The following is a 13787-nucleotide window of genomic DNA, read 5'->3' on the forward strand; positions in this document are numbered from 1 at the left end:
AAATTTAGTATAAATACGATCCTGAAGAAATTCTTTTCATTAGAATAGACTTAATAGAGCGTTTACGAATCAAAATAAGGGTAGAACGGTTGTGCCATTGCTTGTTGTTGTAATGAAGGTGCGTGTGAATAGATTATAGATCATTCACATTTCAGATCTCTTGTGAGTCGAGAAAATGCTTAAGGATAGTTGACATGTTGGTTGGTGTAATAGAGATAGTGCTCAGGACTCTGCCTTGAGAAAAAAAAAAGAAAAAACAAAGCCAACAGCTTTATGCTTTTTTATTTTATTTTACGTAAAACAAACAAACACTGATATAAAGACGAAACGAAATTGCATAAAACGAATGAATTAAAATTACAACAAATAAGAGTTCTCTACAAACAATCTTAAATTGGAATCTTTAACAAACTTAGACCCTAATCGTTAACAACAGAACTCAAACGATCTTGGTAATATCTTTAATGAAAGCGTCGATGTCATCATGAGAAGAACCACTTTCTGCAACCGCGCCTCGACATATCTCACTGAGATCACAAATCCTTCTTCTCATTTCTATTCCTTCTTCACTCTCTCCATCCATAAACCTTATTACCAATCCTTTGATCTCATCACTCACTATCAACAGCTCTGTCTTCTTCTTCCTCTCGATCCTCATTCCGACCCTCCACTCGTCAACAATTAACTTAGCGTTCAGAAACTGATCCCAAAAAACGGGAAACGCAAGCATTGGTACACCCGAATATATCCCTTCCAATGTCGAGTTAAACCCGCAATGCGTCCAAAACCCGCCTACCGCCACATGACACAACACACGCAGCTGATCGCACCAGCTCACCACAACACCCGAGCTACCTTTAAGAGCCTCCTTAAGCTTCAACTCACCCCCACGAGCTACCCAAATAAACCGGACTCCACTCTCTCTCACACCTACCACTATCTCCTCCATCTGAGCTTCAGAGACCGATAGAAAACTCCCCTGAGATATATAAAGCACAGAGCTTTCTGGTTGCTCGTCAAGCCATTGAATGTAATCGGGTTCGTTGCCATCATTTCCAACGGATATATCCTCAAAGGGTATTAACGGACCAGTGGCGTAAACAGGGAAATCAAACTTGGAAGTGAAAAAGTCGATGGCTTTTGGTTCGAGCTCATAAGCAGAAGGGAAGAGAAGGTACTTAGCTTTGGATAGCTCACCGAAAGACTTTTTGAATGCATTGAAGATCTCATGACAATAGCCGTGAGAGATCTGCAAATCACGGATTCGCGTCGGAGACAAACCCGGGATGTAATCAACGATCTCGTCAAGTTTTGATTCTACAAACAATTAAAGATTCAAGAATCAAGAATTTATGTCTAAAAGGATTGAACTTTACGATTTCTATCTAACAGAAATGTGAACTTTTCTATCTGAAACAGAGTATATCAGAAACAGAGTATATCAGAAACAGAGTATACCTGAAACAAAAATGTGAACTTTGCTGTCTGAAACAGAGTATATATACCTGATGGTTCTATTGGGAAATGGCCGTGGCTTGCGAGAAGATCGGAGTGAATGAAGAGAGAGAGAATCGTGGCGGACGTGGTCCAGAAAGAAGCCACCGGAATGTTCCTTTTTGTGCCGACACGCAATGCCCAAATGATGTAAGTGTCTGCGATGATTGCGTTAGGAGGTGGAGAGCTGAGACGGTCAAGTAGCCGCTCGAAGGGCTCTTCTAATCTGGTGAGGACGGCGTTGACGAAGCTGATGAAGTCGTTGGCCCGGACGAGTTCGGAAGGGATGAGATTTGGGAGAGCGGCGAAGTGGATCCGGTTAGGTTTCGGGTCGGATCCAATGAACCCGAGCCATTCTTCTGTGACGACGACTGTGACGATGAGGTTCGGGTCTCGCCGGACGAGGCGTTTGCAGAGGTTTAACATTGGGTTGATGTGGCCTCTTCCTGGCCAAGGCATTGCCACCACGTGGCGGAGTCCGAGTGGCTGAGGTTTGATTATATCCATAGGAATATGTGAAATGAGTGATTCTGGTTACTGTAACTGAGTCTGAGAAGATGCATAGGATATATATGTTTGAATAAAACCAGCTTTTATAACATCTGTTGTCTTATTGCTTTTTCAATTAGTTTGTAGCTAATATCAAATATTTTCTTTTCAACGTTTTCAGAAACTTGAAGTGACTGGTGTACTCTTTTGAAGAAACAAAATACGGTGGTCTATTTTTCACCAATCAAGGTGAAAAAACCAAAAATGTGTCACCTCTATGATGTGACTGTGTCTAGATATTTTTCCTACGTTTTTAGATGTTTTCATTTACCATTTACTTTTGTTGATAATTGTTGATTAACATAATAATAATATAATATAGTTGGAAAACTTGATATCCATGTTTATTAAATTGGTTGATTAAGAAAATAACAATAGTACAAATATTTTGTTGGGTTATAGTGTTAGTGAAATTTTCTGGAAGTTTAAAGTGTTACTTCTAACATTTTGAAAGTTTAAAATGTGATTTTGTCAATAAATAACAGATCTAATAGAAGGATTCTAAAGGCATATCTATCGGTTATATAGCTATTGGGTGTTTAAAAAAAATTAATAATAATATTTTTAATTTAGTTTAATTATTTAACGAAAGATTCTCAAAAATAGCACAAAATTAAGTTTTTATTCCAAACTTAGCATAACATATCTAAAATTCCAAAAATAGCACCAAATAATCTTTTAAAATTAAATCCTAAATTCAAAATACTAAACCTTACCCTTCAAAACTATACCCTAAATGTGAAATTGAGAACCCAAACCTAAAACATAAAATTCTATAAATTAGTTTTAAATATTTTAATGTGTTAAATAGTGTTATTTTTGGAAAATTATGGAATGTGTGCTATAATTGTCCATAAAACTTGTTTTAATGCTATTTTAGAGTATTTCTCTTATTTAAGTATGTTTTAGTTTGTCCAACCAATCAAGTGAGGACAACTGTAGATGCTGTGTCTTAATTGTTCTAGGGAGAGACACTTTCTATTCATCTCTCTACCTTTTTCTTATTTTTTAAAAATTTTTATTCTTCTAATCCCACTACAAAGAAAAGCTTGAATTAAATCACTTAAACTGAATCATAAAACTAAGTGATACTATTTTAACTATTTATTTATAACTGATACAAAAATTAAAATGTAACATCAGTTGCAATAACGGATGTTGTTATTAATTTGTGTGGCATCAATTGATCAAAACTGATGCAAAACTAAATTAATTTGTATCACTTTTACATATTGATACAAATATATAAATTTACATCACTTAAATAATTGATTTATTTATTAATTTATATTAACATCACTTAAAAAATGATATATGATTTACATCATTAAAAAGCGATGCTGATTAAATTTACTAATTACATCCACAAAAGAAAAAAAAAAATTTACGGTTCTTAAAAAACTGGTAGTTTAATTAGCATCACTTTTTAATGACTTTACATAACCTTTTTTATAATTACCAAACCGAAAAAAAAAATCTCTTTTCTTTTCAAAATTTTTAATGAGCGTCGTTTTTTTCCCCCTTTTTTATCTCCCCAATTCAATATTTTGTTGGTAACAGAATATCTATTTTCCTCGTGATTAAGTGAATCAAAATACAAATCTCCCTAAAATCTCAACTTCTCTAAATATCTCTAAAAGTCGACGCTTTCTTTGCACGATCTAACAGTTTTTTCATTCCTTTTTCTACAAATCTCTCTAGAATCCTGACTTCTCTAAATAACTTCTTTTCTCCTTTTCATTTTCTTTTTTCTTTTATCAATATATATACCTTATTAACTTTGCAGTGATTTACCCTTTTTATATGCCATCCAAGCCCACCGAAACCCCCAAACAATGGAACATAAAACCATGCCACCATTCCTAGAGCGCCAACCGTTCATGTCTATGTTTGTGTAACCGATGAAGAAGTCGGAGTCGCTAGTTCTTGGTCTCGCCTCTAATTAAGAAGATCGTAGAGGATATCGCAAAAATGTTAACGGTGTACAATCCTGATGCTAAGGTTAAAGTGGTTCCATTTACTGCAGCTTTTGATATCAAGACGTTGAAGGATAATGAGAGTGACAATGAGAAGGATAAAACATAAAGCAGAATGTAAATATTTTTTGATGATATCAATTAATATTTTTAGGATCATGAGACCTAAAAGGAGCTGAGCGGGGGTGATGGAGAGATTAACTGACACATCCTTGCACTGTTGCATGAGTACTGACACATCCTTGCACTGTTTCATGAGTACTGACCCTCAAAAGACTCTGAAATTAACTGACACATCCTTGCACTGTTGCATGAGTACTGTACTATCATTTTTGACTTGTATACCTCTATAACTCGTGCATGCAACAAACAACAAATTTTGGCTTTAGATTTGGGTTTTCAGTTTACTAAACAGTTGATATATATTATTTTTTGTTTTTTTCTCCAAAAACTACTACCCAAAATTAAGGGTTCGAATAGTAACCGCAGATTTAGTAGTGCGGGACAAAAAATTTGTTAGTGCAATACGGTTCAACTGCGGTACGTGCGGAACAAATATATTTACGGGACAAGTACGGTTATTCCACAATAAGCGGTACAAAATAATGTTTGATTAGTGAAATATAATTTGCGGTACGAATTTAATATTATTTTATTAATAACTAGTATAATTCTATATTTTTATTTTTGTGTAGAATAAATAAATATCTATATACATATACAAACCTTAAATACCTACAAAATAGCTAAATACATATTATAGATAAAATATAAGCAAATATATTATAAATTTAAATAAATTATTGTTAATTTAAATTGATTATTATTGTTAATGAAATAATATTTTCATCTATTATATATGAACCAAAATTTATTTTTGATTAATAATGTATAAAAACCAAAATTTAATTTTAATTAATGATGTAAAATTTATGTATAGTATTTACAATAATACTATTTACTTGCTCATTACCAACATTCATTTTTTTATTGAAATTTAAACCACATATTGCAAAACTTAATTTTTTTTTATAATCATTTATATAAATCATAATAATTTCAAATCTACTTTTTAACATATGTATTCTTTGTGTTAACATAAATCAAATGTTATATAATAGTGTTTAAAAAATGTTGCATGTTAGTGAGAGAGTGAAAAGTACAATGTTAGTAAGAGAGTGAGAAATACATACACTAGAGAGGACAGAAAAAAATGTGTTTTTCTTTTATTTTTGCTTTTCTATATTTGTATAAGATATATATTATTTAAATACTGAAAAGGAAGTAAGATACTATATTATTTTCTGTGCTTTCCAAAACCGCTGGGTAAACACAATGGAATTTTGTAAGAGCGGTCCATCATATAATTCGCTGGACAAAACCGCAAAGCTGTTTTGTTTTTTCTTTCTTTTTCAAAAACGCTAATATGCTTTTAAAAACTTGATTGGGGAACATAGTGCATTATTGTAACATACGCATCCGCGAACCAAGATCCTGGTTTAGGGGATTGCATCGGTCGATGCACATAATGCATCGGTCGATGCAGGTTCAGTTTTCTGTGGTTTGATTTAAGTTAAACGCTGCGTTTTGGGTTAGAAAAACCTTTAAACTCGAGTTTTGTCTCATTAGGCGTGTTGAGCCGTTTTTGAGAGAAACGAAAGAGAGAGAGAAGAGTTCTTGGTGTTATTGAGTGTTCTTGGTGATTTCTTGGAGTTGGGAGCTGTTTCTGTAGAGATCTGTAGCTGGGATCGTGGTAGGAGCTTCCTAGGAACGTTTTCGTCTTGTGTTTGGGTTGGATTTCTTTTGTGGCAAAGGTAAGTGCATGACCATGGCTTATCTAAGCTGGAGATTACCCTGATCTGTTTGTTTCTGTGTTGTTAGGCTTGTTTGAATGTTGTTTGAGGCGTTAGGAAGCTTTCTTGTGGTTTGGAATCGATTCTTGTGGTTGCAGAAACAAAGATCCGGCGAGAAGCTTCGGGGAAAACGATGCTCGGCATGTGCATCGGTCGATGTACTATGTGTGTCGGTCGATGCTAGTGCGAAGACGGTGCGAATTGACCTAGGAGCATTGGTCGATGCCATGTGGAGGTGTCGGTCGATGCGATTAGGGTTTCCGCGTGATGTCGAGCATGCGTCGATCGATGCAAGTGGAAGCATCGGTCGATGCAAGTGAACCTTGTGTCGATCGATGCATACCTTGTGTCGGTCGATGCTGGTCCCTGATGGTGTCGGTCGATGCAAGCTTTGTGTCGGTCGATGCAGAGCCTGGTTTGTTTGTTGACTGTTGTTTGATGGTTAGTGTATCTCTATTGCTTGTGTGTATAGCCCAGTAGATGGGAGGATTGCCTTACTGAGTGTTTATAAAATACTCATGCATTGCAATTTGTGTTTGTGGTGTAGGTAAAGGCAAAGTGTGATCGTGGAATCAAGGCAATGAAGAGGAGGATGTTCTAGTGGTTTGCTTGGTTGTCTGGCTTCTGTTAGTTTGCTAGAGTTGAGTCCTAGAATGTTGTTTGGGATTGTTGGTTCTCTGGTTTATGCTGTTTGGATCATTAGTTTATGATTTGGAATCAATGTTGGTTGTTGGTTATTATTTATTGGATTATTTATTGGATATTGGTATCTGTTATTTCCGCTGTTGGTTGTGTTTGAGGTTAGGTGGCTAGTGGGTATGAGACCACTAGCTGTAGTGTATTTATTCTTATTTATTAATTAAAAAAAAAATAGGCCAGGTCGTTTCATTTTGGTATCAGAGCCCTTACGGTTCTAGGTTTGGGTTTACTAGGTTTCTGTTGTGATGTTTGGGGTTGCATGTCTTGATTGATTATGTGAGTTAGTCACTTGTGTGTGGCATGAAGTCCTAGAACATCCTCTTCGAGCCTACAGTGTGATTCCATGGTGAGTTTATGTTTTTGTGGTTTTTTTTATTATGTTAAGATTGCTTGTTAGCCTCTGTTCTTGGGATTGCAGTGGTAATTTGTCCTATGGGAAGGTTGTTAAAGGGTGGGGACTAGGGTTTGAGGAACGTCCATTGGAGCGGCTAACAATGAGACTAGTGGGCTAGCAGTGAGGCTAGTGGGGTCCGCGGGACGGGTTGTCATATAAAAATGAGACACAACCCGAAGGCCTTCACATAAACATTCACAGATCGATTACAATACGGTATTAATCGTTATCAACTGTTCGCGTTGTAAGATCCGTTTTAAACTATATGTAGAAAACGAATCTTTACTTTGGGTTAAGACGGTAGGACCGCGAAAATCCAAATATGAGATAACGATTATAACACCTATGTAAAACGATAAAAGAAAGGAGTAGAAGTAGATTCTCAGAGACGAGACCGAATCACAACACTTGATTTCGGACTCAAACGAACGTTGGCTCAGCGATACACTCTTGATAACACTTACGTTTCTTAGTGAGAGAAAGAGGAGTGAGAGAGAGTTGGACTTTTGCTGTTTCAGAATTTTGTTTCTTCGCCAGTGTCTCATAATGAACGAGAGAGCTCTGTATTTATATGGAGAGAACAAGGAGATGCTCTCCACAAAATCTGGGCTCGTGGACTGAGATCTCGGGGAGTTGAGGTGAGCTGAAGACGAGCCCAAGTATCACACGTTGGCGAGATCTGCGGAGGTGGTGAGCTGTAGACGTATGGCGGCGGTGGGGACTTGTAGTTTACCTTTGGGGAAGGAATGTAGTATGGCGGAGGGGGTGAACTGTAGATGTATGGCGGCGGTGGGGAAGGGGAGTAGTATGGCGGAGGTGGTGAGCCGTAGACGTATGACGGAGGTGGGGATTTGTAGTAAAATTTTGGGGAAGGAGAGTAGTATGGCGGAGGTGGTGAGCTGTAGACGTATGACGGGGGTGGGGATTTATAGTCAAACTTTGGGGTAGGAGAATAGTATGACGGAAGTGGTGAGCTGTATGGCGGTGATAAAGATTTATAGTCAACGTTTTCAGAAACTTGAAGTGACAGATATACTTCTCACGATTTGTTGCGGCTATATATAATACTAGTATTTATCCCGTCCTACGTACGGGTCAAACACACACTTAAGATATTATTAAGAATTATACCTTTTGATGATTTTGTTCTGCATATTGTTTATTTGTTTTCCAAAGATAATTTCTGTTCGTAAACTAAATGGATTGGTTTTATATAAGAAATGTTTTGAAAAAAATGATTTTGATACACCTAATGTAAATACACTAAATTGGTTGTGCAACAAAACTTGTGACATGAAGGAGAGTAAATCGAGTGCTTTTCATCCATCACACATTCATAACGTGATGTTTCAAACATTAAATATGTGCAGTAGATTGAAACTGTCTTGGAATGAAATTGAATAGTAAATTAAATAAAACATACTTTAGTTGATGGATTACATCATTAACATAAACACAAAGCAGACGTCCCTTGTAATACATCTTTTCTGGTGGACTTAAGCCTTAAGGTGTTGTCTTCACCCACTATCATTTGTGCTTGTTGAAGTCCAGAGTAGTACATTTCTTTCTCGCGGACTTCAGTAGTGTGGTTTCATCCTTATAAGTATTTGTGGTGGTGTCTTCAAGTGCCTTAAACTGTACTCAAAACCGAGATTTAAAAGTCTTATCTTCCCAAATTTAAACTTAACATCTGAAGTATCCAAAAGAGTGTATAACATAAAGAAAAAGAAAAAAAGCGTGAAACACAAGATTTGAATAACACTTGTGAAAGGAAGGAACAAAAAGAAAGCAATAGAGATTAGAAATATTTTTTGGATACCATAGATATATGATTGAAGAACTATGCTGGTTTCTGTCAATTTTTGTTCTACCGCTGGTAAAAAAAGACTACCTACAACCAGTAGACAGCAAGATTGTAGTTTTAGAACGGAGAAGCAAAAGGAAGTAAAAATTGTTCATGTAAATTTTTTTAGTGAAAGAAAATGTAAGAGATACAAATAGCACATATGAGATAATTCGAAGAGAGTACGTAGATGTGTGTTATAACTTATAACATGGCCTCAACTGTACCTATTTGGTAGCATAGGAAGAGAATAGTGGTTGCCTAGTTGGTGCTGCCGCTGGGAGAGAAAAAATGAATTCGAGTACATGCAAGTGAATTAGCGACCGCAAACGAAAGAGAAGAGATAAAGTAATAAACAATTTATAATCAAAGCTTTTTATAGTGAGAAGAAGATAGATTACACACGGAAAATAGATTTGTTACTAACGCTTTGAATGGTTGTACGGTATGGTGTAAACCGGATAATGCATACCAATATTTTGGTATGCAAAACATTAGAGTGTGGTATGGAGCAAATTAGTATGGAGTTTATATTAGTATAAAGTTTTTGAGGAGCAGAATGAAAAATGCAGACCAATAGTGAATTTACAATGGTATGGAGTTGTACGCTCAAATGCATACTAGTATGGAGATTTTTAGTATGCAACAATGCATACTGGTATGCAATGATGAATGGTAAATTAAATGCAGACTAGTCCAATTTTAGTCTGCTCTGGAGCATACTGTACAACCATTCAAAACCTAAGAGTTTATCTGAATCAGAAAAAAATATGTGGTTTTTGTAGTTTCTGCAAAAATTATAGAATTGTGTTGAATAAATACGGAATTTATAGTATAAAGGATATCATATTAAGTTTATCATTTATGCAAACCAAAGTCCAATTAGGTTTAACTGTTTAAGAAACCGTTGACCTTTTTAGGTTGGATTTTAGTAAACCCAACTTCAAATTGGATTATTAGATTAAATAACATTATTCTAATCCCACCTCAACAACATATGTATCTCTAAAATCTCGACATCATGAAATATTAATAACAATTATATTTGTTTATTTAAAAAAATAAAATTAATTTAGTGTTATTTATAAACTAATAATTAATAGAAATAAATAGGGGTAAAACTAGAATTTATTTTTTTGTTAAGAAATCGTAAATAAGAAAATGATAACATTTAATTCTTAAAGTATTAAATTACACATTTTTTTAATTGGGGTATTATTCTTTCAACAAAAAATGACCATGTATTAAATATCCAAAAAAAATAGATGAGGTATTTTTTGGCTTTTGCCTTTTAATTAGATTAAAGTACAACTGATTTGAGGATACTCTCAACAAAATATGAAGGACAAAGATATATTTATTATCAATCGTCCTCCATTTACCACCAATCAAGGAGTAACTTAACACATGACAAACTAACAAAAACGTGTGTGTGAATTGTGAAGGTGTCTAGAGATTAATTGAAAAGAAATTCTTCTTACCCTTTTCGACCTTTTTATTTGCCATTTTTTTTGTTAAAATGGTTGATTAACAATTCAACATATTAACATAATAACAAAAAAAAAAAACAATATAATCTAGTTGGAAAAGTAGACGAAAATAATTTAGTTGAAAAAAAAAATGTTTGCATATTTCGCGAATAGTAAGAAACATGCCTTTATTAGTATATGGACTGGTAGTCTGGTATAAGTTTCAATTTAATAAATAAAAATAACTAAAGAAATTACATATATACAAACAAATAATTAATGGTTTTAACAAACTAACACATCCATAACCTAGCCCAAATATTTTTAATCCATTAGATAGTAAAATGAATGTTTTAGAAATTTTAACACTAATTCGAACAATTAACATACAAAAAGTGCATTTAGAAAGAACCAATTTTTATTAATAAAATAAAAGGTTTAACAAGAGATAGTTGAACATAGGAACAAAATAAGAAGACTCAAAGAAAACAAAAAATCATGTAAAAAGAATTACTTCAATAATGTTTCTTGTTAATGAAAAATTTCAAAATCAATAGTAGGGTGTCTTGTAGGCGTATGGGGGTGGAGGAGATTTATATGTCACTTTTGGAGACGGAGAGTAGTACGGTGGAGGTGGTGAGCTATAGACGTATGGCGGCGGTGGGGATTTATAGTCAACCTTTGGAGAAGGAGTATAATATGGCGGAGGTGGTGAGTTGTAGACGTATGGTGGTGGTGGAGATTTGTAGTCAACCTTTGGGGAAGAAGTGTAGTATGGCGGAGGTGGTGAGCTGTAGACGTATGGCGGGGGTGGGGATTTGTAGTCAACCTTTGGGGAAGGAGAGTAGTATGGTGGAGGTGGTGAGCTGTAGACGTATGGCGGAGGTGGGGATTTGTAGTAAACTTTTGGGGAAGGAGAGTAGTATGGCGGAGGTGGTGAGCTGTAGACGTATGGCAGGGGTGGAGATTTGTAGTCAACCTTTGGGGTAGGAGAGTAGTATGGCGGAGGTGGTGAGCTGTAGACGTATGGCGGGGGTGGGGATTTATAGTCAACCTTTGGGGTAGGAGAGTAGTATGACGGAGGTGGTGAGCTGTAGACGTATGGCGGCGGTGGGGATTTGTAGTCAACCTTTGGGGTAGGAGAGTAGTATGGCGGAGGTGGTGAGCTGTAGACATATGGCGGCGGTGGGGACTTGTAGTTTACCTTTGGGGAAGGAATGTAGTATGGTGGAGGGGGTGAGCTGTAGATGTATGGCGGCGGTGGGGATTTGTAGTATACCTTAGGAGAAGGAGAGTAGTATGGTGGAGGGGGTGAGCTGTAGACGTATGGCGGCGGTGGGGATTTGTAGTCTACCTTAGGTGAAGGAGAGTAGTATGGTGGAGGGGGTGAGCTGTAGATGTATGGCGGCGGTGATGATTTGTAGTCTACCTTAGGAGAAGGAGAGTAGTACGGTGGAGGGGGTGAGCTATAGACGTATGGCGGCGGTGGGGATTTATAGTCAACCTTTGGAGAAGGAGTGTAGTATGGCGGAGGTGTTGAGCTGTAGACGTATGGCGGTGGTAGGGATTTGTAGTCAACCTTTGGGGAAGGGGAGTAGTATGGCGGAGGTGGTGAGCTGTAGACGTATGGCGGAGGTGGGGATTTGTAGTAAACTTTTGGGGAAGGAGAGTAGTATGGCGGAGGTGGTGAGCTGTAGATGTATGGCGGGGGTGGGGATTTGTAGTCAACCTTTGGGGTAGGAGAGTAATATGGCGGAGGTGGTGAGCTGTAGACGTATGGCGGGGGTGGGGATTTGTAGTCAACCTTTAGGGTAGGAGAGTAGTATGGCGGAGGTGGTGAGATGTAGACGTATGGCGGCGGTGGGGATTTGTAGTCAACCTTTGGGGTAGGAGAGTAGTATGGCGGAGGTGGTGAGCTGTAAACGTATGGTGGCGGTGGGGACTTGTAGTTTACCTTTGGGGAAGGAGAGTAGTATGGCGGAGGGGGTGAGCTGTAGATGTACGGCGGCGGTGGGGATTTGTAGTATATCTTAGGAGAAGGATAGTAGTATGGCGGAGGGGGTGAGCTGTAGACGTATGGCGGCGGTGGGGATTTGTAGTCTACCTTAGGTGAAGGAGAGTAGTATGGTGGAGGGGGTGAGCTGTAGATGTATGGCGGCGGTGAGGATTTGTAGTCTACCTTAGGAGAAGGAGAGTAGTACGGTGGAGGGGGTGAACTATAGACGTATGGCGGCGGTGGGGATTTATAGTCAACCTTTGGAGAAGGAGTGTAGTATGGCGGAGGTGGTGAGCTGTAGACGTATGGCGGTGGTGGGGACTTGTAGTCAACCTTTGGGGAAGGAGTGTAGTATGGCGGAGGTGGTGAGCTATAGACGTATGGCGGGGGTGGGGATTTGTAGTCTACCTTTGGGGAAGGAGAGTAGTATTGCGGAGGTGGTGAGCTGTAGACGTATGACGGGGGTGCAGATTTGTAGTCAACCTTTGGGGAAGGAGAGTAGTATGGTGGAGGTGGTGAGCTGTAGACGTATGATGGAGGTGGCGATTTGTCAGTGATCTTAGGAGAAGGAGAATAGTAAGATGGTGGTGGGGAGCTGGAAACATAAGGTTTTGGATGTGGCGTGTACTTAGGACCTTGTCTTCTATATTTTGGTGACGGTGGTGGTGATGCTGAGTAGTATGGGGAATACTTTTTAGGTGGATAAGGTGATTTGTGTTCATGGGTTGGAGAATTGTATTGTGGTGTTTGGGGGGATGAGTAAGGGTATGATGTCACTGTAGCCGCAATGGCACTTAGGACCACAACATAGACCATGCAATGCCCTAAACCCATAGTTCTTGAGGATCTCTTCACACCCATTACTGCTCTTTTTGTGTTTGTTTTGGTTATGATGTATACTTGAAAATGAACACCTTTATATAGTTTTTTTTCGTGTCTAAATGTTATATTATCTTCTCAACTTGGGTTCGTGTGTGGCACTTTCAAATACATTAGAGGACGTGCTAAGTTGTTTGTTTGGAAAGTAGTCAGATTCTCTTATTGCAACCTTCATTCTTTTTTAATATGTTCTCATATTCTTTGCTTGAATTGTATCGACCCAATTAATTAGCAGAACAAAACATTCCAGTCAATTGATGATTCTTTTAGCTATGATAAATCTTTGGTTCATTGTACTAATGTGACAAACGAAAAGTTTATTTATGTTTCTTACAAAGATATATTTATGTATCATATGTGTTTAATTTTATTATTTAACACAACGGATGAATTAGTTTATAAGATTCTCCTGATGCTAGAAAATATAAAGTTAAGTGGTCATGGGAACATCGCCGTAGGAAAAATATTGTTGATTTTTATTTGACAATATTTTGACTAGTTCGTCCCACGCTTATTGTGTTCAATGTATAGTTTTGGTTGCGCTTATTAAAACTTTATTAGCACCAAATGTCTAACATTATTCCTTATACAACCAATATGGCCTTATATATGATTCTTCATTGTGTGTTTAGTCT

The 13787-nt window shown here is 37.2% G+C and overlaps 2 protein-coding genes across 2 annotated transcripts; both read right to left on the reverse strand.

The window, feature by feature from the left end:
- Positions 1-248: 248 nt before the first annotated feature.
- On the reverse strand, positions 249-2175 carry LOC104749873 (UDP-glycosyltransferase 87A1). The gene is made up of 2 exons (XM_010471585.3): positions 1506-2175; positions 249-1317 (listed from the first exon to the last, which is right to left on the reverse strand). The coding sequence occupies exons 1-2, from the start codon at positions 1999-2001 to the stop codon at positions 440-442; spliced, it is 1374 nt and encodes a 457-aa protein (XP_010469887.2). The 5' UTR covers positions 2002-2175; the 3' UTR covers positions 249-439.
- An 8502-nt stretch (positions 2176-10677) lies between these two features.
- Positions 10678-13167, reverse strand: LOC104749874 (uncharacterized). The gene has a single exon (XM_010471586.3). The coding sequence runs from the start codon at positions 13132-13134 to the stop codon at positions 10828-10830; it is 2307 nt and encodes a 768-aa protein (XP_010469888.2). The 5' UTR covers positions 13135-13167; the 3' UTR covers positions 10678-10827.
- Positions 13168-13787: the final 620 nt, after the last annotated feature.

Source organism: Camelina sativa, chromosome 16 (genome assembly GCF_030686135.1).
Source record: "Camelina sativa cultivar CO46 ecotype springtype chromosome 16, ASM3068613v1".
Classification (NCBI taxonomy): domain Eukaryota; kingdom Viridiplantae; phylum Streptophyta; class Magnoliopsida; order Brassicales; family Brassicaceae; genus Camelina; species Camelina sativa.

What these genes read in the sequence shown, in the direction of transcription:
- LOC104749873 (XM_010471585.3), bottom strand. Translation starts at nt 2,001, where the DNA reads ATGGATATAATCAAACCTCAGCCACTCGGACTCCGCCACGTGGTGGCA. An exon ending in TTTCCCAATAGAACCATCAG is followed by an intron (nt 1,318 to 1,505) that starts GTATATATACTC and finishes AATTGTTTGTAG; the next exon opens with AATCAAAACTTGACGAGATC.
- LOC104749874 (XM_010471586.3), bottom strand. Translation starts at nt 13,134, where the DNA reads ATGGGTGTGAAGAGATCCTCAAGAACTATGGGTTTAGGGCATTGCATG.